We start from the raw sequence: 27,299 nt of genomic DNA, 5'->3' as shown, positions 1-27,299 counted from the left end.
AAGGGTGAGGGTTGAAATCGGGATGCAAACGCAGACGTTCACCATTTTCCCATCTAATGAAACTGCTTTCATTGGAAAAATAGCTCAATTGAAAGTTTGCTTACATAATTCTACGAACAGTCTCAATGTTATCTGACAGTTATTAAATGAAAAAATTCTTCCTTCCATGGCGTTGTCCGAAAATGTCAATCATCTTGTCCATACTGTTGACAATGACTTGATATCTATAGGCGCTCTCAATACAGATGATAGCGAGGCTTCTGAGTCTATGCTGCCCCATGGTGTTACGAAGGTAAGTCTTCAACCGCCGGAGTCTGCTGAACGAACGTTCCGCTGAGCATGATGTTGTGGGAATGATGGCCAAAATGAACGCCACTTTCGAGCACTCTGGTGTAATTTCGCAAAGGCTGTTTTCATGCAATACGTCAATGACTTCTACCGCTGTCTTAATTGATTTTTCCAGATGTGTTTTTTTGAATCGATTGAACAGGCGTTAGTCTGCCTGAAGTAGCTCCTTGTCGAAATCATAGTAACCAGCAATTAGGTCAAAGCTACCCCTGGCGGGGAAATCACTTAGAGTGACGTCTCCTAACGCACATAGAACATCTTGGTCATTTCCACTGGACCGATTCTCAATTTCGGCCAGGACCTTATCCAGAGAGGCGAAAAAGGTGTTGACTTTATGGTAATGCTCTGGTTTCGATGGCGGAACAGGAACCCTGGCGTTTTGGTTTTTCCCAACTAACGCCTGTAAACGCGTTGAGGGTTGTCGTGGCGCACGAGCATCGCGGAATAAAATATCTGATTCAGTAATCCAGGATTTCATCTTAACGCTAATACTTTCACTAATTTTCCAGACTAGGCAAAGTTCTCATCATTTCGGCAGCTTCGTAAGGTATCCAAGCTTTGATTGGCATTCCGTCTTGCCGCAATAACATCCAGAGTCTTTCCCTGAAGGTAAGTACTCAGGCTGCTCGTATTTAATAAAATAATCTTTAAAACACACAGGCCAAAGACGAACTGGAAATCACAGATTCCATGCAAAAGTGAGCGACTTTCGGAGCATGTTTTAGGATCCCTGTTGGTGGATAATACTAGCAATGCCTTCATTATTCGCTCAAGTTGTTGAACGACGGTTTTCACCGCTTCCCATTGACATGACCATCTTGTTACACTTTGAGACTTCAAAGTAGTAAGCTAGCTACATTCTTCAGTCTTAATGTCTCCAAGCAAAGCGTGCCTCTTTTAGGCTAGCCTCTAGAAAATTGTACAGGCTCTGGATTGTGCTTAGAGTATGTCGCAATGGTTCCACTGTTGTCATGGTGTCTTGCAGTGCCAAATTTAACAAGTGGCCATAGTAGTGCACATATATTGCAAGCGGAGAGCACTCTTTCATTCGCGCACTGAGTCCCTTATTTATACCACTCATGTTACTTGTACCGTCAAAGCATTCACTCACGATATTCTCGAGCTGTAACTGCAGCTTGTTGATAAATTCTTTGACTAGTTTGTAAAGAGTTTCACCATCTGTTGTTTTCGTCGCATGAAATCCAACAAATGCCTCTTTCTTACTCCCGTTCGCTATATAGCTGAGACAAATGACACTTGTTCGTCTCCGCTTATATCAGACGTTTCATCACTTATAATCCCGTACCGACCGCTCTCTCTTACATCCTTACAGGAGGGGGGCATTGGAGTCTATTAGAAACCGCAAAACCGTAGAAAAAAATCATCCAAACCCGAAAAACCGAAACAAAAATCGATCTAAACCGAAAACTGTAAAAAACCAATACATTTTCACATCCCAGCCATTAAAAAACCTGGCCCCGGTTGTTCGAAGGACGGATAACGCTATCCAGTGGATAAATCCCTATCCGGTGGATAGCGCAGTACGTTTTGGTAATACTTATCCGCTGGATAGTGATTTATCCGTTGGATAGCGCTATCCGCGCTTTGAACAACCGGAGCCTGATCGATCCGATACAGTGGTGACAAGAGGAGCATACAGAGTAAACTTCACTAATTTTATTACAGTATTTGTGAATGCCATGGACTTGGCGTTCGTATCTTCTAGTATCTGCTTAAATTATAGGCTTATTTCAGCTGCTCTCTCGAGGTCAAATAAGACTGAATCGCCTTGAAACGCTCTTTTTTTTCTCTTTCTTTGCTTCCCCGCCATGGGACAGACGCTCATGGTAGCTAGTCATGATCTTCCTCACCGATCTCGAATTTCCAATTTATCATAGGTGTAGATATCGCGTATTCTAAGTGTATAAGGACTGTAAGTCTTCCTTGTCTGAATCGTCCTAAACGAGCCATATATTATATATATAGCAGGGGCGTAGCGTGAGATTTCGAAGGTGTACGCACAGCGCGGAAATTGGGAGCGCAGGAGGCGCCCCAAACTAAGAGGTACTGGAAGCATGCTACCCCAGAAAATTTTGAAATTTAAGGTCTCGGAAATGCCATTTCGAACTATTCCCGCGGAACTTTTTTATAAACAAATGCGAAGGAAAATGCAGCAGTTAGTTGTTTATTTTACTGATCTCTAAAGTTTTAAAGCTAAAATGGCTGTTGGCTTCCTAAAATATCTAGAGAGTTAACAAGTCTAGGAAGCCAAATAACGTTTCCTTGTCATTTATTGATTAATGAAGAGGCACTGGAAAAACAAACACACACGCCAGTATAATTCGAAATTTGAAACCGGTCCTATTTTATGGTAACTGTGACAAATGCTATAAGAGAATAGATTTCAGATTTCAGCAGTACGCGCGGGCGTCGTACGTATATGGACGCTTCGCTCCTGTATAGGATATAGCGATTAAGCTATTGTAATGTAAACAATGACATTGGTACGATTGACTTACCAAACACTGTTTTTATGCTTTTGCAGGCTTCTCTCTTCCTCTTTTACTTTGCATCTAAACTTGTCTTTCTTTCTGAAATTCTCACCGCCTTTCCCCTCTTCGTAAAAAAAAGCGACACAGTCACAATTGCTTCTTGAGGTCCTTGACCTTTTTCCGTTGCCAGCTCGCTTTGCGCGTTAGAAGACATGGTTCGCAAATTGATCAACCTTGACCTAACTGCTCCACATTGCAAGGTCAAAGTCTTTAGCGTCATTCAAATCGCGTGAACCCATACAGATGGTCAAAGTCTTGGGCGTCATTCAAGATGCACAACCCCCCTAGGGATCCCTGCGATATTTCAATTGGTTTGTCACGCATTCCTCTCAATAACATTTGCATTTAGCGGCTATTCGAGATCAGTGGAGGCGCGTGATCGCCGCTCAGATCGAAGAGAAACCGAAACCCAACTAGGTCAAATAGGAAAAACGAAAAACCGCATCGGATATCAAATCCGAAAACCCGTTAGTATTTCTCGCGAAAACCGAAAACCAAGTGCTTAAGAATGGCTGCCTGTTAGGATCGAGAATCGTCCGTCAGCGACCATTTTGGTGAATTGCTCATATTTTGCCCAACCATACCCTCTGGTAAACTGTTTTCAAAAATCAAGTTTAAACTTTCCAACGCGTGTTAATTTTTCAGAAATTTGCGAAAATTTGAAAACGCGGTTTAAGTGCGGTTTTCCGCCTGGCAAATTGTCCAAAATTCACTGCAAAACCCAAGCTCCGTTGAAGGCTTAAAATGAATTCAGTTAACACCAAACTTTACATGTGTTAAGAAAAAGTCTTCCCATTCATTCGTGTTATGTTAATTTTCCGTACACAGCTATGTTGTGATTTTTTTTTTTTGTCCCTTAAGCAACACCCTCAAAAAGTGCTGTACATGGGGCGAAAAATAGGTAAAATTGAATGCGATAAAAGTATACCTGGTACATAATGTTTTAACTTTTTAACTAGATATTCGTAATAAAATGTCCTTATTTAATACCTGAGTAAAATTTGGTGCTTTGAATCGGAACGCCTCTTTTTGGAAATACTCGAACATTTGTGTCCTGAGCGAGCAGGAGATATGTGTTGTGTAGAAAAACGCTAATCTAATTATTCCCTGCCAGGTAGAAAAAGGTTTTGAAATCAACTTTCATTTTGGAAATTTTGGCTGGTATGCCACAAGATATTAGGCAAAAGGGAAATCATACATTCAGAGTTGCGTCAGAGCAAAGAGAAAATAAAATCAGTGTCGAAAATGTACATATGGTTATTACATCGATCACTATTATGCAAATTACGACCTCAGCTGTAGGAAAACTATGATATCTCTTGCTCAGTTTGTTGAATGACTCTTAAACAATTCAATGGTTGTTTTTCATATATATAGAGATAATATGTATATATTGATCAATAATTCCTGAGAATGCAGGGGGAGAACAGCATTCTGTACAAGCATTTCAGTGTACCAATGCGAATTATTTCTATTTATCATAACCGACGTTCGATCCCAGCAAACACGCACCACACGAGACCCTAAATGGGCTGTCATAAATATACCAAAGACTGAAAAACACAAAAACTTCACTCAAGATCTGATAACCACACGATAACATTTTTACACTTCAATCTCAGATTTACTACAAAGGGCAAAGGATAGTGCGTCAGTATACCCAGTATACTGTGGGAAAGGAAGATTCTCGTGTTTCTCTGAAAGAAGGCTGGGCTCTCAGAGTAATAAAGAAGGCTTACAGATTCAACGAAAAACAAAAGTCGTACCTTCTGTCTAAATTTCGAATAGGGCAGACGACAGGCCACAAGCTTGACGCTGAGGTAGTGGCTCGAGATATGCGGCGTGCCCGGGGCACTGATGGTGCACGACTTTTCCAGTCATCGGAATTCCTCACAACTACCCAGATCACCTCTTTCTTGTCAAGATAGAGTGCGTTAGTACGCCAATGAGATACTGATGACGCTGATATCCGAGCAGCTAAGGAGGAGAGTAATTTTAGCGAGGCAAAGGAGACTGTCACGTCAATACAGCTTGACCATCCCCTGATCTACGATCAGTACGATCTTTGTGAAATGGCGCTAAAGGACTCTTTGAGAATCTTGAGGCTACTCATGTTGCAGCACATGCGTGAAGATCTTGGCCTCAAGAAACCATCAAAGCCCATTCGTAAAAAGGCCCCGAACTTGGCTCTACTGAAAGAGCTTGTCAGCAAATGTACTTGTCAAAAGTCATCACGATGCTGACTTTCTCTTTTGTTTAGCAGAATAGGAAAGTGAGGAAGAAACCAATGAACGTCGTATCGTTCCTAATCGTTAGTTAGTGGTTATCTTAATTTTTAAAAATGCACGTAGGCCGGATCAGAAGTTGTTGCGTTTTGTTTTGTTTTTCTTTTAATCATGCCAGTATTGACCCTCACTTTTCTTTTCTGGTCTTCACGTCAGTAATGAAGTTTACCCACCTGGTGGCCGAAATATGCAAACTGACGGATGCGGGAGTATTCAACCTACATTTCTATCCGCTCATGTTTTAATGCGGGATTTCTTTCTCTAATTTAACGACGTCGTCCTTTCAGTTGCGGTTTTAACGCGTGCATGTTCAAGCACCCCCAAAACGTTTCCAATTACGTTACGTTGCGTGACATTAATAATTACCAGGAGAATAAGACCTGTTCTCTTGTATTAAATTACTTTGAAGGTCATAAGGCGCCTTGCTTTGTATTTATACTTACAGAAAATGAGTTCTCATTGTGAAAGATAAAAATTATTTAGATTATCAGTGTGGAATCAAGTCTTAAGTAGCTTCTTTCGAATGTATCTTTTGCATTACTTGAATTTGGGAAGTGGTAATGTAATGTGTACTTCACTTGCATATTTTTTAGCCCAAAAATGTTTGGAGAACCTTATCAAACATCTTGCAAAATTTTGGACCTGTCTCTTTACATTTTACAAGCTATAAGTCACTACAACGGAGACCGAATTTACTTTGGATATTTAACAACTCAATATGGTTAAATTACCTAGTTATTTGTTTACACACTTTGCATCATTTTGCTCGCTCAGGTCACGAACACTTCTGACATTTCCGAAAGGAAGCAATGCGATTCAGAGCATCAAAAATTGCATAATGAATGGAAATAGCAATGTTTGACGAATATATTGTTAAAAATCCAAAGTGTCAGATACAGCTACATTTTTTTCGCGCGAAATATCACCCGTCTTTCAACGCCATTTTGCGTGGTCTGTAAGGATGTTTTTTTAAGGGCTTAAGTAATCCCAAAATCGATGTGCCCGAAAAAATTTACTCACCAGAATTGAATAAGAATAGCTTTCCTTATAACGTGTGAAGTTTGGTGTTGATTGATTTCATTTTAAGTCTTGAGCGGAGCTTGGTTTTCGCAGTTAATTTTTGACTGTGCGACATGCGGAGCCTGAACTCAGGTAACCTGAAACCGCATTTTCAGATTTTCGTAAATTTATGAAAAGTTAAGAATCGCTGGAACTTAAAAACATGATTTTTGAAAAGGGTTTACTGAAAGGTTTCTTTAGGCGAAATATGAGCAATTCACCAAAATGGTTAAAAGAGTCATTCAACAAAATGAGCAAGAGATATCATAGTTTTCCTACAGCTGAGGTCGTAATTTGCATAATGGTGATCGATGTAACAACCGTATGCACATTTTCGACACTGATTTTATTTCTCTCTGCTCTCACGCAACTCTGAATGTATTATTTCCCTTTTACCTAATATCTTGTGGCATAACAGCTAAAAATTTCCAAAATGAAAGTTGATTTCAAAACCTTTTTCTACCTGGTAGGGAATAATTAGATTAGCGTTTGTTGTCACAACATATATCTTTGCTCGCTCAGGACACAAACATTTGTGGTATTTTCGAAAGGAAGCGTTCCGATTCAAAGCTTCAAATTTTACTCAGGTATTGAATAATGACATTTTATTACGAATGTCTAGTTAAAAATTTAAAAAATTATGTACCAGGTATACTTTTATCACGTTAAATTTTACCTATTTTTCGCCCCATGTACAGCACTTTTTGAGGGCGTTGCTTAAGGGACAAAAAAAAAAAATCACGATATAGCTGTGTACGGAAAAAATTAACATAACACAAATGAATGGGAAGACTTTTTCTTAAAACGTGTGAAGTTTGGTGTTAACTGAATTTATTTTAAGCCTTCAACGGAGCTTGGGTTTTGCAGTGAATTTTGGACAAGTTGCCAGGCGGAAAACCGCACTTAAACCGCGTTTTCAAATTTTCGCAAATTTCTGAAAAATTGACACTCGTTGGAACTTTTAAACTTGATTTTTGAAAACATTTTACCAAAGGGTATCGTTGAGCAAAATATAAGCAATTCACCAAAATGGTCGCTGACGGACGATTCTCGATCCTTACAGGCAGCCATTCTTAAAAACGGAAAATTTGCAAACCGCAATGAATACCAAAACCGAAAAACCGAGGTTTTTTAGCACAAAAACCGAGAAAGCGATCTAAAGAATAGCCTAAGCCGCATAACCAAAAATCCCGATGCCCCCCTCTTAATTACAGATAAGTTCAATTATGAGGTCAGCAAAAACTTCCAGCAGCTCATTTTGGATGATTGGTGAACTCCACTGAGCGTGGTTTTGTAACTGAGTGTTCAATGTTTCTTCGAGCCTCGGAAGGTCTTTACCTCGAGGGAGCAAAAGCTCCAGAAATTTACCCATGTTGACATCTGATCTTTGTCCAACGTTCGATCGATCCTACTTATGACCTCTTTGAGCGACGCTCTGCTGGGCAGTGTAAAAAAGACATTGGATGATTACACGTAAAAGTTCGCGATTACGGTTAGACGCACCTCCGTTGTCCATCAATCATGACGCTGATTATAGATGAGGATCTCCTCTGCATCTGGCGGTATTCCAGCCACTTTGTCATCGCTAATGAGTGCATCTCACTTTGATGGTGTTTTGTAAGGCGCTTAGGTTTCTTCCAATTGGAAAACGTAAAACCGTTATCCTTCAAAAACGTGGAAGTCGCATAGCACGTTCCAACCTTTCTATCTACTAAGTAGTTCAACCAAGGATATTGCTTGAACCCCTTTGGCTGGAAATCTCTGGTGAATGTTTCATTCCTAAAGTTTTGTGGGTTGTACTCGCGAAGAACCGGTTGCTGAGGACCATCACTTGTGGCTGGCCTTAATTCACGTACTGCACTATCATCTCTTTGTGACGGCACGATCATCTCACTGACTTCGGGCTCCATCGCTACTTCGACAGTTTGAGGTGGGGAGGATTCACGTTCTTCAATGGATTCCTGAAGAGGAACGTAAACATCTGGGTCATCTAGCTCCAACACCACCGGCACAAGCGAAATTTCAACTGCTTCGATGCCATCGGTTTGTACATTCGAACAGGAACGAAGAGGTGGTTCTGATCTTGGAGGAATGGGCTCTACGTCGTTTTCAATAGCGTGACCGTCACGGGATGGATACGACTGCAACTTGTCATTCTGACTATCCTCGGAGACTATTGAACTAATTCCTGGTAGTGGCTTGTGAGTGGTCACTGTATATTAATTCTTAATACCTTCTTCGTCATGAGCGTCAAGCTGAACGACAGCTCTGAAAAGCTTCTTTGACGGCTGCGACTCCGTTGAGCTTTTATTGGAAAAAGCAAGTTGCCTCTGATTGCGCTCACGCAACATAGTGAAAGCTACTTTCTTGCCTTTATGCACAGTCTTGGCATAATTATCTTTATAATCGGAATTGACTTCCCTCTTACATTCTGCACAAATAACGCGTTGACGATAAGGGCGTTTTCTTTTTCTTCTATCAGGCCCCTGACCCGTCTCTCCCGTCTGGAAATGGGGAGTATAATTATAATCGAATCTTTCATCTCAGTCAAATGATATGTTACAGTATAGAATATTTTAAGAGTACTGTGTGGTATTCTCCCCTCCCTCTGATAAAATCGCTTTTAACTTTCAATGAATTTCTTTTTCGATGTCACGCTATTCCGATTTCCTCTTTCAAACGAAAATTGATTGATATTGCGTGTTATCGGTGAAAACTAAAAGGGTCCATTAAAAAGCGCGTATTCCGCGTTTTAGCATGTTGAAGTGCAGTATGTCAACATGGAACAAAGTTAGCAAAACTACACCGATGAATAAATATGAATAATGATGAAGATAATGTCTGCCAAATGCAGTACACTAATATAGGAATGAATAATATTCAGTTCCGGGAGTCTTTACCAGATACCACATATCATTTCATTTAGGGACAATAAAGGCCAAAAAAGCTGTCAATGCCTGGTAGTTACCAGCTGGGTGACATCAGCTCGTATTATGTGATAATTTAATACTGAGGTTTACGGATAGAATCGATCGAATAGATTAAACGAATTACTTAATGGAATTTGTGTAGTATTTACCTTTCGCCTTGTTGACCTTTACCGCAGCTTTACCTTTAGCCTAAGTTTTTTACGTTTTCTTGGACCTTTCAAGTCCACGGACTTCACAAAGAATCGAACGAACTTCAATGAGGAAACCTAAACCTTCACGTGAACTCGTCAAAATGTTTTCCCGCTCTCCGCGAAATTGGCGCGAAAATTAGGCACGAACTGCAGCGGATATTAGCGAAACGATACACTTAACATTTTACACGATATTATTCAAATTACGAATTCTCTGAAGACACCACTTTCGGGCATCTAATCACCTGAAAAGTAATTAACTAGAAACTTTATTTACGACTTTTGGAAATCACGCCAACAGCATTATTTTATAATGTTTTCTCCCAAGTGTCGTTGCCCGAATCAAGAGCGTTTTGCCCGAAAAATTATATAATTTCCTCAGCTGGGGGGCTGCAGCCCCCCCACCCCCCCCCCCCCCGGCTCGTAGGCCTATGGTTTACCCAATATTCAAAACAACAGATAAAAGTTTGGGGAAAATAATTTATATGATGAAAGATTCAAAATGTAACTGCAGAGAATTGTGAAAATGGTCAATGCAGAATGAGTGGACTTCTCTGATCCACATATATAGGGAATGGGTAATAATGTAAGGAACTGCGTGAGTTATCTGAGTGTTTTGCTATCTGCGCTGAGTTAATAAATATTTAAGTTTCATTTGCATTTTTCTCTTAAGGTTGAAAATCATACGGTAAGCACATTTATGATATCTCTCAGTTGGTGCGTGTGCTATGATTGGTCAATTTAGCGGGTCGTATTTCACTGTACATCCCACTAAATTCAAGAGTTTGTTTTGATCGCCAAAATATCCCTAAGAGAGAAGTTTGAAACGTGTTTTTTGTAAGACACATTACGCAAGCGAAATGATAGAACAAAACTCAGAAGCAAATATTCCCAACTTTGGCGTTGTCTTTTAAGAGTTTTTGGAGGAAGACAAGCGACAAATAGAGAAGGGCAAGCGCAAAGCGTAAAACCACAGTTTGGGTTAGACCTTGCATAAGTAGCTAACCCTTTAAGTTTACACTATTTAATGGTTTTGTGAGATCAATAGATACTTTATGCACCGTACTCTGCAAACACAGAGCGTTGATTAATCAGTGATTCAGTCCGTGCAAGAGAATATCATCAGATGATGTTCTTTTAGTCCGTGCCGTTTTTGTCGTTGTTTCGTGATTAATCGGCGTCTCTCTAGGAAATAGGCAGAGGAATATTGTAACTGAGGGTACCCCTCAGCTACGCCTTTGAAGCACTCGCTCTCGTTTGTAAACACGACTGTGATAATTCTTTACGCAAACGCTAGGCGATTGGTAACCTTTTAAAATAAGTCCAGCTTTGAAATAACTCTCGGTATAGCAACATAGATACACAGGCAAGATGTTAGTTTCAGGGCACAACCTAGCGGGCACGGGAACGAATCAGGATTCTAACTGCAAGATCTCAGAAACTTGAAGTCTATTTAAAAATTCTGTATGCTCTCGTTGCGACAACTTTTTTCATGACACAAATTTCCTATGATTTAGTATTAAAACAAGACTGAGAAAGGTCTGTGTGCAAAGCTAAATAACCATTTTCGTTTCATGACTAGGCCATTTCTCATGTGTTGTTGATAACAGAAAACCAATGAGAATTTTTAATCCCTGCATAAGGGTTATATTACACTGGCCCAACTCTACACTTGTGCTGGAGCAGGTAAAATATTCAATTCACGTTTATTTCTCCCACTCAGTCTACTCGCTTTGTGTAAAATGAGAAGCACGTAATGTATATGTTAAACAAACGGGAAAGGGAACATATAGTTCTGACGGCGCGATGTTCGAGACTTGCAGTCTAATGAATTTTGTGAGGTCTAATTGCGAAAACTCTTTGATGACAATTTTAAGAAGGCATAAAAATCCTATTTGCCAGCTAACATTCCATTTCTTTTTGCAGAAAGAAGCATGCTACGTCCATTTTACATGTAGCCAATAAGCCAAAGACAGCGAAGGCAAACAAAACCATGGAAGCAAGTAAGTATACGTAGCTGCACAGAATGTAATGTAGATTAAAAACATTATTCCACAGCTAAAATTTTGTCTTTCCCGAATTGTTCGCCCCTATTTAGTGAACGTACACAGAAATCGGTCTCTTTTTGATAAACACTTTTAACTTTAACGATATGTACATGTCAGTATTGTCGGCTTAACGATTGACAGTCTATTACTGACAGTTCTCAAATGGGCTAAAAATAGATATCCATTTGGCGAATTAATGCTTTTAATGATTACATGATCAAAAGAAGACGCAATTTCTATCGGCTTTAAATTTTGTTATTCTTTCCCGTTCCTGTTCAGCTGCGCTCTTATCGGTTTTCGCCTTTCTGTCCACATAATCGATTATTAGACAATAGTTGTCGTTGAGAGAGAGAAATTTACTTCACGTAGTCATCCATTGGCTGAAGAAAGTGTTGCACTTCATACTAGAGCCCTTGCTAATCAAGTTTTGCGCTATACTAGCTCATGATCAAACAAAAACTGTTTTCCCTGGGATGTGCTTCTTACATTTATAATGATTAAACTTCAATACTTCGAGCTCACCAGACGTAAAACATTCCCTGTGAATAACAATTTTCTTTTCCATACTTATCTTTTATTCGTTTTTCGTTTATTTAATATTTCGTAGTTTAAATATTCACCTCACCCTCTTTTCTCCCACTCATCACTACTTTTTCTGTCATTACTAGTAGATAAAACCTCAAGAATAAACCTAGCAACAAAAAGAATAATTAGATGTTTTTCAGAAAGAGCTAAGACTTACTACACCTGTCATGGAGCGTTTTAGATTATCACTTCACGTTTGTTCCTCCCGCTCAGGAGCAAAAACAAAAAAAATAACACTCGCGTGTCTGATTATTTTCATCATGTGCTCACTCAGCAATTCCTTGTGTAGATATTTAACACTGAAACTTACAATTGAAGAAATCAGCACTTATGCATCGTCTAAGCGTTCGGTAGCTTTTTAAACTGAGAAACTCAGCTTTGAAACATTTCCTGAAATAGCAAGATGCACAAGCAGGCTGTTTAGTTATGGCACAGACAAACGAGAGTGTGAAGAAATAATAGATGGAACTGGGAGATCCCGGAGACTTTCAGTCTAGTTATTGATTTTTGGGAACTTTCGTCGCCGGGAGAAAATTCTTGATAGCACGATTTTACCAGGTTTTCTTGGCCAAAAGAAGAGGACTGTAGACTGATAAATGAATATTAATTACGTCGGATTCAAATTTATACGTATTCTGGAGCAGTTAAAAAGTTATCTTCAGGATTGTTCCTGGCGCTCAGACAATAAAAATTTATTTTGTAAACTGGAGAACATCAAGAAAATTATATATAGGACCGATTGATTTCTCCTTAGAACATGTACTGGATTGTTTAATGGCCTCAGTGAAATATTCGCCACTACTTTGACAAGAGCACCCAGTATTTTAGTAAGCATCTCGAATATATCTATATTTAATTGTGGTTGGCTAAGTTATTATCAGTTTACAAAACAAGTCTAGAAGGAGTCACCACAAAGACATCCATCTAGACAAATTTAGCCCATTTTTTTTCTCTACCTCGTCAAATTAGAGATATTTCCTACTATATTTCGTTGATTGATTGTTTTGCCTTCCCATTCAGCTGCACTCGTATCGGTTTTTAATCATTGTGTTCATGAAATGAATAACGTCAGTTTTTAATTTACTTCCCGTAATCATCGGTTGGCTGAAGACTGCCAGGCCCCATACTCAATCCCGCGCATGCGCTGATCTTGTGCTAACAGAAATTAAAGCTCATTTCCTTTGGGTTTGCCGTGTAACATTGCGTGTAATTTCACTTGAATAACCCTCGAAGAGCCTCCAAGATTCCGCTCACTAAACGGGAATTCTTCCCTTGAGAGTACTTTTTTTCAACAATTTTCCTATCTTTACCCTTTGCGCTGGACTTTATTGAAGTTAATGCCGGTTATCAATTACCCATTTACTCCTGATTGATTCTGATTGGCACAAAATTATCAGATCATAAGAAACTTCTTTATTCATCGAGGGTCGGAAAATACTTTTTCTGTCATTATTTGTAGATAAAACCTTAAAAAATAAAACCCTAGCTATAAAAAGAATAATTAGATGTTTTTCAGAAAGAGGTAAGACTTATTACACCGGTCATGGAGTATTTTAAATCATCACTTCACGTTCGTTCCTCCCGCGCCGCTCTGCAGCAAAAACAAAAATATCACTGTCGTGTTTGTTTCTTTTGATCATGTGTTCACTTAGCAATTCCTTGTGTAGATATTTAACATTTATTCTTACTATTGAAGAAACCATCATTTATTTTGGATTTTTCCCCGAGAAACGGTTAATTGCATGAAAATGTTTATCCTTAGGCTGCCTAAACCAATCTTTGTCGACTTCAGATTTATCGCATTGAAAGTACAAGTTAGTAACTACTCGATTCCTCTTAAAAATTCAGTTTTTCAGGTCTCTTTTTCTGATGTAAATTCAGTTAAACCCGGTTTAACTAAAAGGTTTATATGGCGTGAATATCAGTAAACTACATTTCCCATGCACCTGTTATACAGCAATTTTTTTTAATAAATCGCGATGGTCGTATGAAGATTGGAGGCATCTTCCTGCCTCCCACTGCATTCCATGGCTTGTTGTGCTCCGTTGGAATGTCTGGCCGTGCTCATCCCCGATCAATGCCATCACCATTATTGTATTTGTGAAGCAGCGTCAGCTACAGAGGAAAAGTACATACTTGATCATCCATCTGGCCATAGTCGACTTCTTTGTAGGGGTCGCCGACTGGGCCTCTGCGGATTGAATCCGTGGGGAGCGTGTTCTGTGAGCTGTGGGAGAACGATAGTATTCGGTTATTCGCATTAAAAATTGCATTGGGGTTATTTTTCATCAAATCTCGCTTTTTAATCTCGCTTTGATTTCATTAGAACGAGCACACGCAACATTTCGTCCATTCAAGCGCCGTTTTGTTAAGAAATGGGTATAAGGAGTAATGATATCAGTCACTTGCTTAGTTGCTGTAGTCTTGACCACTCCATCGTCTGGACTGTTGATCGGCTCTTTCATCGACTTTGAAATTCCTATTATTGTATTCATCTTTTTGTTATATTATTATGTTATGTTTCTATTTCTATAGAAGTTCGCCATAGCCGTCTTCCTCGGCACCAAGGTGCAGCTATAGTTAGTAGAGGGGACTAACCATGCTCTAACACGTGCCGCATGCATGGCACGAAAACAACGACTGATTACGTATATATGCAAGATAAAAGATTACATATACCAAATATCCTTAGCGACTAAGCATGTTGAAAATAGATGTTATATTTATCTCAAGAGTTTGAAATGGTTAGAGAAGTCTGGTTTGCACCGATGTCAAACACTTTCAAAAACACCATTGAAAAATTGTCTGGTGCATTAAACTACTGAGTTCTAAAAACACACGCCGGCTTATAAGATCACGATCATGCAGGGGAGAAGTTTCTCTGAATTTGCAAATTATTCGTTCCGAACGAAATGAGAGATTCAATTTAATGCTCAAGTGCGTAATCCATTCAGTTTACTGGGCCTTGTCCATCGATTTTGCAAAACTATTATAATCCTTCCTTTTATGACAACAGAAATAAACATGGAAGAAATCACTTGCCGTTGATCAAAAGACTTCATTTCACTGATCATTTAAGTGAAGATCAACATCTCGGACTGAGATCGGATAAAGTTTTTTAACTCAGTTTTCCATTAGGAAAACCAAACAATGGCCTGAACTATTTTACATCTTGTTGGTGCTACAACTTAGTTTTTTTTCGTAAGTCAAGCCGGAGAGCTGCACTTCTGCGAATAAGTATTTATATCACTCGTTTTATTTCTCCTTGGCGTATTGAGAGAAGCCCAGGCGTATTGAGATTTTCGATGCGGTTTTGACTATTTTTCAGATCGGTTTTACATTCTTTATGCCCAAAACAAATCGTCTTTTTCGGTTTTGGTGTCCATTGCGGTCCACGAATTCTCTGTTTTCTGCATTTGGTTTTCGGTTTTTGACAAAAATGTTAATTAATGGTTTATAAATTTAGTATCCGAGGTGGTTTTCGGTTTTCTCTATTCGACTCCTGTCTCCTCTTTTCACCGCTGTACCGAATCGGTTTTCGGTTTTGCGTGATTTCTTCTGCGGCCTTTCGATTTCTTATAAATTCCAATGACCCACCTCCGTATTGTATGACTCTTACACGTACTTCGTCGGGGGGGGGGGGGGGGAAGGGGTGACAATACAACTAACTAACTAACTATATCAGTACATTTACTCAAAAACAATGCGTATATATTTAAAAAAAAAATCACACCTACGTATCTAAATAAAATTACAGCAGTCCCCAGTCCCCACAGTTATGCGTCCAAGAAACATGTAGCACATAGATTTAAAAGGTATGGCATATTTTGAGCGCAATTTGATGTATAATTACTTGAGACCCACGTCATTATCTTATCTCGCTGCAAATGTGCGCAAGTGGAGGTTGGTAAACAATTCACATGCGTCCGTGAATCACGCTATGTCGCAATACTTTTTAAATAGAAGTGGACTCCGTAACTTTTGTACAATGTGCATCTGCTTGAGTGCTCTTCAATTCTTGTTGACTTGACACAAGCCAAGTCCTCGGTGTCGTTAGCGGGTAGGATTCCCTCTTGTCTTATCTATAAATATGAACGATAAATAGTTCCTATCTATCGTGTACATTTATCGACTTTGTAGTTAGCGCCTAGTTTTAATGTCAATTTTTTGTGATTATTTTTACTTTCTAGCTTTGTCTAATTTTTGTAAACAGCGCCTTTGAATCTTGTAGAAAAGGCGCTATATAAATTGATTATTATTATCATTATTATTATTAACTAGTTCAAGATACCCGAAACGGTTTGTGTGATTTTCCTTACTATCATGTCTGTTATAAAGCTATGTTTATTTAAGCCTAGTTATTGAATTTTATGAGCTCACGTCGCTGGGAGAAAATTCTTGATAGCATAGTTTTTCCATGTTTTACTGGCCAAAAGAAGAAGACTGTAAGACTGAGAAATGAATATTACGTTGGACTCAAACTCATACCTATTCTGGAGCAGTTAAAAAGTTATCTTTAGGCGCTCAGGCAATAAACAATTCACTTTGTAAACTGGAGAACATCAAGAGAAAATTATAGGACTAATTGTTTCCTCTTTGGAACATGTATTGGATTGTCTAATGGCCTCGGTGAAACAATCGCCACTGCCTTGTCAGCAGCAACCGGTCTTTTAGTAAACATCTCCAATATATCTAAATATATAACGTATATGTGCACGATCCTTCGCAGTAAAGCACTATTTAAGCAATAGTGAAAATCAGACCTGAAAAAAATTCAGGCCTGTACGGGATTCGAACCACTGACCTCTGCGATACTAGTGCAGCGCTCTACCAATTGAGCTAACAAGCCAACTGGGAGCAGGCCATCAAATTAATTCGACATAAACCCGTAGATGATAAATCAAACAACAAACATATGAAATACATATATATGAACTGCGGTTATGAAACGTATAATTGTTAGCTCAATTGGTAGAGCGCTGCACTAGTATCGCAGAGGTCAGTGGTTCGAATCCCGTACAGGCCTGAATTTTTTTCAGGTCTGATTTTCACTATTGCTTAAATAGTGCTTTACTGCGAAGGATCGTGCACATATACGTTTCATAACCGCAGTTCATATATATGTATCTCATATGTTTGTTGTTTGATATCTAAATATATTTAATTGTGATTGGCTAAGTTATTAACAGTTTACAAAACAAGCCTAGGTGCCACCACAAAGGCATCCATCTCGACACATTAGCCCATTTATTTGTCTACTTGGTCAAATTATAGATATTTCCCACTATATTTCGTTGATTGATTGTTTTGTCTTCCTATTCAGCTGCTCTCGTATCGGCTTTTAATCATTGTGTTCACGAAATGAATAGCATCAGTTTTTAATTTACTTCCCATAATCATCGGTTGGCTGAAAACTGCCATGTCTCCCATACTCAACCCCTCGCATGCGTTGATCTTGTGCTTACAGAAATTAAAGCTTGTTTCTTTTGGGTTTGTCGTGTCGCATTGCGTATGATTTGACTTGAATACCTCGAGCTGTAAGAGCCTCGAAGATTCCGCTCACTGAACGGCAATTCTTCGCTACAGTGTATTGTTTTTTCAACAATTTTCCTATCATTACTCCTTTACGCTGGACTATATTGAAATTAATGCCGGTTATCAATTGCGCATTTTCTCCTGATTGATTCTGGTCGACAAAAGATTATTAGATAATGAGAAACATCTTTATTCATCTAGGATCGGAAAAGACTTTTTTCTGTCATTGCCAGTAGATAACACCTCCAAAAAGAAAAAAAAGAAAACCTAGTCATGAAAAGAATAATTAAATATTTTTCAGAAGGAGATAAGACTTGTTTCATCCGAATGGAGCGTTTTAAGTTATTACTTTGCGTTTGTTCTTCCCGCTCAGGAGCAAAAACAAAAGAATAACACTTTCGTGTTTGTTCCTTTTGATCACGTCTTCACTTGGCAATTCCTTGTGTAGATATTCAACATTCATTCTTACAATTGAAGAAACCAACATTTAATTTACATTTTTTTCCAAGAAGCAGTCAATTGCACGAAAATTGTTATCCTTATGCTGTCTAAACCGATCTTTGTCGACTTCAAATTTAACGCATGGCAAGTACAAGCTAGTAACTGCTCGATTCCTATGGGAAATTCAGTTTTTCGGGTCTCTTTTTCTGATTTGATTTTAGTTAAACTAGGTTTAATTGAACATGTTTTTCTGCCGTGAATATCAGTTAACTACCTTTCCTGTGCACCTGTTATACGATAATTATTGAATTATGATCCCCGAGTTCGACTTGGTCCATAAAAACGCAGAAAAGAACACTGCCAATATCCAACCATCTTGCCTAACGCTTGGTCAATAACACACATTTCTCTATTCTCTATCTCTCTCTCTATCTCTACCCCCCCTCCCCCACTCCCGCTCCACTCTCTCTCTCAGTCTCCCTCTCCCGCTCTTTCAAGTCACCAAAATTAATTTCGAAATAAACTTTTTTAGTACTAAATCTGTTTTTTAAAAAGATTGAAACGCAGCCTAAAACCTATTAGTAATATTATAATCTTTTGCAAAAAGTAACTCAGAAAGTTAGAATGAGAGGTATTTGCAGTTTAAAATTATGTTAATCATTTTCACTTATTCTTTGCAAGTCCCTTGAATTTGGACATTTCTAACGCACATTTCACAACAGAAACCGAAGGAATTCGATGAGAGAAAGTCGCATTTAATTCCTTTGTGTCCAGCTAGAAAAAAACGTCTCATTCGACTTCAGTTTTCGGTGGAAAAAGACAAAATTTGCATTCACCACTGCAGAAAACCAACAAGCTGACTCTCGCACCTTAAAAACACAAATTTACAATTTACAAATTTACAATTTATTTTCCTTTAAATTTAAAACTGAACAGACGTTAATCTTCGAAGATAATCGTCGATGGGAATAAAAATATTTTCTGTAAGATATCTAAGTGTTCTTTAAGAGAAAATAGTCGCTATGGTCCAGTTTAACGCGTGTGTGTACAATTCTTTATTCAAAAGTGGTCATACGCTTTTTCTTTTCTCTCCAATTAACAGGTGTCAGGTCGTGTCAGATACTTATTTAAATATTTTTTAAAGTTTGCTTGGAACCTTTTAAGTTACCTTTACCATTGCGCAAATAAAAATGTTTCGGCGAAGACTTTCTCTTTAATTTGAATAATCTCTGTTTTCTTTATGATCCCTTCCCTAAAAAAATTGTTCAGTTTATGGAGATGATCTTTATGTAATTAAACTCGTGATTTTAACCCTACACCATTTGGGCTGTTTTCGCAAGCATTTTGCTAAGTCTTAGGAAAAATAAAAATTATTATTTACCGGCCTTGATTACAGCGCGCGGCTACGGCCTCGCGCGGTATCCAAGACCCCCGGGCACAGCTTTTCCCGATACGGACTTTCCGTTTGAACAATAACATGTAAGAGAAAGTTTTTGAAAGGGACAAAACTGCACTTTGCATCTGTACTGAAGCAGTTTAAACATTCCCCTCACCCTCTCTTCTCCCACTCACTAAAAACAAACCATTATATGAATAAATAAGTGAAGTAAAAGTTTTTGTTGGTCTCATTTGATCAAGTATTTACTTAACAGTACGATATTTGATATTAAACGTCCATTCTGGTAATTGAAGAAAAACCTCAAAAGGAGGTTTTAACCTTTTATCCACATTATCTACTAAATTAAGCAAGCGCATTTGACTTTAGGCTTTTCCTCGGAGACAATGTTGGTTTTACAAAAATGTTTATTCTTTTTCCCATATCGCTGCTGATTACCTTTTCCTGTGCACCTGGAGTATGTCAAAATAGTAATTCTCCCTGAACAGTGATGATTAGATAGAGAACGGTTTTATAAGTTCTCGACTGGTTAATTTACTTTACATAACCATCGCTTTGCCGAAAGCCCTCACGCTTTCTCTTGTGAGGAAAACTTACCTTGTGCTACGATAAACTAGTTGATCTTTCTCGGAATTCGACTGCTTTCTCTGGTCTTGCGGTATGTTTCATTTGTTTTGTTTTGTTCAATTATTTTTTTACGTTCTTTTTTGGGTGTTTTACAATTTATCTTTTGTTAGTTGCGTGTGTTAATTGGGAAAGAATCAAGAAAATACATCTGCTTCAGTACTTATTTTCTTCTGTCCTTTTTATTCAGGAAAAAAGGTAGACAAACGTTAACGAAAATATATCACGCAAGAGAACACCACATTATTCGCGGATAATAAAAATAAAAACAACTTATTTTCATTTATAGAACATTTATATCATGAGAAAATTTTCAGTTGAAACCTAATGGCTACCCACGGAATAAATTTCTTGCCATGGGTGGTGCACTTTGGTGTTGCGGGTTTTGATCTTAAGGTAACTGATAGCCTTCCCTCTCTATTCCGCCTTCATATTCAAATGGCAACAGTTATATTTCGTGTTAGAATCACTAATAAATCCTCTAATTACGCCATCAGCTTTTCAGGTCTCTTTTTCTGATTTAATTTTAGCTAAACCAGGTTTAACTGAACATGTTTTTCTTCCGTGAATATAAGTTGACTAGCTTTCCTGTGAACCTGTTATACTATAATTATTGAAATATTCGTGATGGTTGAATGAAGAACGTTTAAAAATTTTCCGACTTGTTTAATCCTTCCACATAACCATCGCATCGTCGACAACCTCACAGCTTCTCTAGTAACAGCTTGGCTTGTATTATAAATTGGTTTAAGGTGGCTCGTACCAGTTTCCTCGCGCGGGGAACAGGTCACTCTTGCGTGACGCGCGCGAGAGAAACGTGCGAAAGAAGCGCGAGATCAAAAGATGAAAATTCAAAACAAAGATGGCGGCGGGTGGAATTTTTTCTACTTTTGTGAGAAGTTTACCTAAGAGCTTGTATTTGATGTGTTGAGCGGCCACTGTGAATGCAGGAGATAGAAACTAAGATAACGAAGACGATTTTCGGAGAAGTAAAGGTTGCTTCACTTCACATTTAAAAGAAATATTCAACCGATATGAAATCTTGCGACGGCGAAAAAAGAAGAACTCAAGAGAAGGATAATCTACCTGAAGTGGAAGAAGACTTTGAAACTTCAAGGAAAATAATATGATATAGCCAGAATTCATGTGTAGGATTTTTAAGATGAGCTCGGGAGGCTGTCTTTGACGGCTGTTTAACGATTTTCTTAGCAGTAAACGTCTGTAAACATCAGATCGTAGGTGCTCGCGCGAGCACACGCAATTGTCAACGGTAGCTAAAACAGATCATGAGCAAATGTCGATCTTATAGAATCCAGATTTTTAAATGCGCGAGAACGCGCGTGGAAATTGCTAAACTCACGAAAGCTATTGCTTGAAAACAAGTCCGGTGACCCCTTCTTTTTATTGTTCCAATATGATAATAATGTCGAAAGGAATCATCAGAAAAAAAACTAGAAAATTCTACGGAAGGAAATTTGCGATGTGTGAAAATTGCCCTTTCAGTAGATTTTCTGAAATTCCGCTCCGTAGAATTTTTTAAAAATCTTTGTGCATTTTCCTTTTCAAGTGCCAAAAGCAATCACTGAAAAAAATCAGGGGGTCACTGGGTTAGTTTTCGAATTATTTAAGCTACAAGCTAAAAAATGCGTCTGAATAAGCCTATGAAAGCGTTGCCATGGAAATTGCTAGTAACGAAATGACACTTATTTTTGGATAACCAATGATTATGTAATTCAACCCCGTAAAAGTGCTCAACTGGCCTTGGTCAGTCTTTCTGTTGTATTCTTTCGAAGTTACAAACCATAAAAAAGATGAAAACCGGTACGAGCCACCTTAAGCAGCTATGAATACGATTGTTGTTTCTTTTCTTGTAGTAAGTTCAGTAATTTTTTTCATTTTTTTTTTTTATCTTTTCCTTTTTTTCATGTTTTTCTGTTCGTTTTCAGTCATATTGTCATACACTGCGGTGTAAACGAAGAAAGTAATTTGACCTATCACGTTGGACAGTTTATCAACTGGCTAGCGGTGACGATTAGATGGAGAACAGTTTTGAAAGGTTCTCTCTTAAAACGTTTAATTTTGAGTCCGCAAGAATTAGAAGTTTGCTACCGAAATAAAACTCAAGAACTACACAGCTACATTAGCACTAAGCAGCGCCCTTTTTAAAAGCATTGGAACAAGGCTCCGAAAAAGGAAATGTAATCGAAGCATTGTGCAAGGATTTTTTGCTTTCATAGCCTTCCAAACAACAATACACATGAAAAAATAGCTATAACTTTATTCAGGTATGTTCGCGAAATATGTACATATAACAGAAGAAGTATATCCGCTTCAGTACTTATTTTCTTCCTTCCCTTAATTCAAGAAAAAAGGAAACAAATAAAAATATATCAGTTCAGAAAACACTGCTTCATTCACTGATAAAAAAATGATAATAAATGAATGAATAAAAGTCTGTAACAATTTTCATCATAGGTCGTTTCGTGAAGTTGAAACTCAATGGCTACCAATGCAAGCAACATTACTCATAACAAAGCGAACGGAGAAGATTGGATGCATCTTCCCGCCTCCCACTGCATTCCATGGCTTGTCGTATTCAGCATTGAAAGTCTGGCCATAGTCATCCTCAATGCCATAATCATTGTTGTATTTGTAAAGCAGCGTCAGCTACAGAAGAAGAGTACCTACTTACTCATCCATCTGGCCATAGTCGATTTCTTTGTCGGGGTGGTTTCTGGGCCTCTGGAGATTGAAGACGTGGGCAGCATGTTCTGTGATCTGTGGAAGTACGTTGATCTTGATTTCTGGTTAGCCATGTCAAAGCATGGCATTGGGAAAAATTTTCCTCAAATCTCGCTTTTTAATCTTGCTTTCATTTCATTAGAACGAGCACACGCAACATTCCGTCCGTTCAAGCATCGTTTTGTTAAGAAATGGGTTTATGGAGTGATGATAACAGTCGTTTGGTTAGTTCCTGTAGTCAGTAGATTCTTAAACGGCCTTGACAGCGACTCTAAAATTCTCTATGTCTTCTTCTCATATTTTTTCACTCTTCTTTTCGTTATATTAGTATGTTATGTTTCGATTTATATAAAAGTTCGTCATGGTCGTCTTCCTCAACATCACGGTGCAACCGGTCTGAGGGAAAGAAAACTGACGAGTACATTGTTTCTTGTCACCTTTGGATCGTTGTTAACTTTCCTGCCAACGGTGGTGTTCTGGGGTGTGATGGCTTTTGATCGTAAGCTAATTTTTAGCGTTCCCTTAAATTTTTCTTTTCATGTTAGCATGGTGTGTTATACGTTTTACGCGTTAAACTCACTATTAAATCCTATAATTTACGCCATACGGATGCCAGAATTAAGAGCAGGTATATTACAAATAATATTTCGCAGGAATCCACGCCGCTCAAATAGGGTCAACATTCCACCTCAAGATCATTAATTTGTATGAAGGAAGTATTTTCACGAGGGACAAAAATGAAAGAAAAAAAAAAGCAAGAAAATTAGTTTGTCATCATTCGCTTTTCATTTCACTCAAAATTGAATAGCACGCTTGAAGCAAAAGAGTAGAATTCGTCGACACTCCCTCGCATTGTTAACACAGGTCTATGGTGTCAATTTAATGTCCAGGATGAGGAGTTTTATCGCGGGTTTCAAATAAAATACCGTAAGTATTGAAATTATGGTAAACAAAATGTTTATTCACTGACTGGACAGTGATAATGAAACAGCTATGTAACTAGGAATTCCACTAATTAAGAACGAAACGAAAACAATTAGAAGCCTTTGCTTGGATCAGTGATCATTTTATTTCAATACTGTTGTTTCCCCGTAGACCTCCTGCCACTATTGTAAATAAAACAGAAACTGATTGTTGTAGAAACAGATAACAATAGAGATAAACATTAAAACTTTACTTCCTTGAATATTTTTCATTTTTTCTTGTTTGTTTGTTTGTTTTTGTTTTTGTTTTTGTTTTTGTATTTTTGTACTTGTTTTGTTTCATTTTTGGTTGTTTATCTTGCACATTTTAGCACAATACAGTCATTCAGATGACGTAAAGAAAGAAACTCTCTTTCATTACTTTGGGTGATGATCCCGATGATCAATCAATCAATGATCTGCCACCAAGGACGTTACATAAGACGGAAGAATTTATTTTAAAGCATCTCGGAAGTACGATATCAAAATCGACTTATCTTAGTCGTGCTCGTGTTTCTCTATTTTTTGATGATCTTCCTCCAAAACTCCACAAAGTAGCTTTAATAGCGTCCTAATCGTTGTGTTTTCATGCACTACGATCTTACAGGGGAAAAAGGGTTAACACAGCCGCAGGTATTCCCGCTCTCAGTTACGCATCTGAGAGCATGACTCCTTCTCGTTTGTGAAGAAGAAGGATAATCCTTTCTACATCGTCTAAGCAGTTGCTAACTTTTTAAGAAGACAACCAGTTTTAAAATAATTTTTAGAATAGACACAGTTGCACAGTTGGGTTTTTTTACGGCACAGGCAATCTGGTATAGGGGTAAATAATTCTGATTTCAAGATCTCAGGCTGAGGTTTTAAAGAGCCACTGACCATGAATTTCGAGAATCCGCCGACAGTTGCAAAATTTCGTTATTCATTTTATTTTCTCTAAAGTACCCTTTTAATGAACCTTTTTTAAAAAACCATATCTAAAAGTTCTATCGCGCTTTATTTTTCTTCGAAAAATCGGCAAGTTCAAAATACGCCTAGATGGCCGTTGTTCTCCCTGTAAAGCAATGAAAACTTATACAGCTTCGGCAACTTCGTACGCTACAACGCCATGCAATTCCGCTTTTAAATTTTTTGTGCTAACAGATGGTCCTTTATCTCTTGGAAAATATTAATTTTTTCTTATGTTGTTACGTTCAAGTCTGAATAGTGACTCGTTGATTTGAAGTACTTCGCTTCTTTTTCGCAGAGGTAAAATAGAGGTCAACTTCAGTGGCCTATGTAAAGGTCTTCCATATATATTTACAAATGATAATATACATCATCTTAAAGCTTTATCCTTGTATTTTAATTCCTCTAATTCTCTATCTTGGCCCGCTGTAAGCGGCGCGTTCAGACTGCCTTCGCACTACATTTTTCCAAAAATGTAATGCGAACCGCTGAATAGCTGTCACGATCCCGTTTGAAGGCCTTTAAAATGGTCCGGTATGAAGATAGAAACTTTGAGGATTTAAACTACAAAGATAAAGCTTAAAGGAGATGTATATTTTGATTTGTAAATATGTCATACCGGACCTTTTTAAAGGCCTTTAAATGGGTTGTGACAGCTATTCGACAGTTCGTACAGCATTTAGACAAAATAGCCCAAACCCTTTTAAGTCTGGACGCGCCCCTTATGGCGGGCCAAGATAGAGAATTGGAGGAATTAAAATACAAGGATAAAGCTTAAAAGTGGTGTATATCATGATCAGTTACGCCTTTAAGGCATTATTTGCTCTCGTTTGTAACTACGACTCTGATAATTCTTTACGCAACCGTTAGGCGATCAGCAACTTTTTAAAATAAGCTCACTCATCTTTAAAATAATTATTGGAGTAACAACATAGATGCATAGGCAAGATGTTTGTTTCCCGGTACAGCCTTGCGGGCACGAGATCGAAATGAATCATTCTCAGATCTCAGAGACTTTAAGCCTGTTGAATTTTTCGATGACATAAATTTCCTATATTTTAGTGTTAAAACAAGAAGTGGAAGATAAGAATGAGAAATGTAGGTGTGCAAAGGTTAATAACCTTTTTACAGATAACATTGTTTAAAATAAAGAGCCAAATAAAACCATATAGATTTAAAAGCCTAATATGATAAATCTATAATATGTATGAATATCTAAAATTAAAGTCTACTTTCTTTGAAACTTGTGGAGCTATTGTGCGCCCCCTGGGACATAGCATAAAAGAAAAAGCGTCGAAAACGTTCCGTGCGAGATCGTGGCATATTGTATATCTCTTGACGCCTTAAATTATAACTAGATTTTTTCCTTGTTGGCAGAAGATGGTACAACTTATGTTTGGGATTGTTAACAAGGTAATCGAACAAATGCCAACAGAGTTCCATGCATCTATCATACAAAGTTGGTAGGCCTAGAATGTCAAGGTATTCCCGATTTGACATTTCAGGTGAGATTATGGAAAGTACACGTTTCTGAATTCTTTCTATATCCTCATTAAGATAGGCCGGGAGTGCATGATAGAACAATGGAACACAGCATTCTAGTATAGGTCTAATTGTTGTACAATAGAAGTTCACAATATCCGTAAGGGGAACACGGGACCTTTTCAAGAGAACAATAAAATACAGGCGCTTATTTGCTTTCTTAATGCAGTCTGCAATATGATTGTTCCATTTCAAGTCACTCGATATCGTAACACCTAATATCTTCGCGCGGTCGGTGACAGGAAGCTCGTGACCATCTACCTCGAGAGGGGAGAAGTTATGAGGGTTCTTCTTGAGGTCAATAATCCGGCATCTCCTTGCATTTGTCGGCATTGAGTTGCATCCGCTGAAACCAAGACCATTCCTCCACGGTAGTAACAGCGTGTTGCACGTCACCCAGGGAGCCGTGGGGTATGGTTTGAGAGATTGTAGTTTCGTCAACATACTTCCACGTGGAAGCGATAACCTTGAGATCATTGATCTTGAGCAGGAAAAGCCAGGGGCCGAGCTTGGTCCCTTAAGGAACTCCGGCGGGGACTGGGCCTCACCCAGAGAAGCAGTCGGAGGACAACTTGACGCGTTGGTGTCGATTCGTGAAAAAGTCAGTCACCCAGACTTTGATGCTGTGCGGCATGTCGGGGCCGATGATCATAGCGACAAGTATCTTATGTTCGATAAGATCAAAGGCCTTGCGATAGTCAAATAGCGCGACTCTAACGGCTGCACCGGTATCGTCTGCAGCTTGTGACCAGTGGTGAAACATCGAGATCAGAGCGAACAGGGTAGAGGATCTAACGATAGCACTGTATTGATCACGGTCAATGATCTTCAATACAGCGGAGCCAACATGGGTCGATATATACAACAAAATCTTCCGCGATTTTCGAGATGGCAAGTGTCAGGGACATGTGGCGCAGCTTCTTGCTAAGGTCTTCTACAGGCTTCTGCTTGGGGAATGGAACGACATCAGCTAGCTTCCAGAGTGAAGGCAGCCCTTGCTTTCTGTAGCTAGAGTTGACAATAACTGTTACGGGCTCGACAAGAACTTCAGCGGACTCACGCAAGAGCCAGTTAGGAATACAGTCGGGTCCGGCCGCTTTGCGTGGGATTTAGT

The 27,299-nt window shown here is 38.6% G+C and overlaps 2 protein-coding genes and 1 pseudogene across 2 annotated transcripts; 2 read left to right on the top strand and 1 right to left on the bottom strand.

The window, feature by feature from the left end:
* Positions 1–142: 142 nt before the first annotated feature.
* On the bottom strand, positions 143–14,622 carry LOC148736334 (uncharacterized; annotated as a pseudogene).
* Positions 2,844–5,143, top strand: LOC148736335 (uncharacterized). Its single transcript, XM_088751532.1, is given in 3 exon segments — positions 2,844–2,852; positions 4,523–4,607; positions 4,689–5,143. Coding segments are annotated over 3 exon segments (549 nt in total).
* On the top strand, positions 11,200–24,427 carry LOC111335076 (trace amine-associated receptor 8b). Its single transcript, XM_088754730.1, has 2 exons — positions 11,200–11,368; positions 22,470–24,427. The coding sequence occupies exon 2, from the start codon at positions 22,494–22,496 to the stop codon at positions 23,436–23,438; it is 945 nt and encodes a 314-aa protein (XP_088610856.1). The 5' UTR covers positions 11,200–11,368; positions 22,470–22,493; the 3' UTR covers positions 23,439–24,427.
* The last annotated feature ends 2,872 nt before the right edge of the window (positions 24,428–27,299 follow it).

The sequence above is a fragment of the Stylophora pistillata genome, chromosome 3, assembly GCF_964205215.1.
Source record: "Stylophora pistillata chromosome 3, jaStyPist1.2, whole genome shotgun sequence".
Taxonomy (NCBI): Eukaryota; Metazoa; Cnidaria; class Anthozoa; order Scleractinia; family Pocilloporidae; genus Stylophora; species Stylophora pistillata.
This window is presented reverse-complemented; position numbering and strand designations above follow the sequence as displayed.

Bases quoted from the DNA above. Each gene is read 5' to 3' on its own strand.
- LOC111335076 (XM_088754730.1), top strand. From the start codon at position 22,494: ATGGCTACCAATGCAAGCAACATTACTCATAACAAAGCGAACGGAGAA.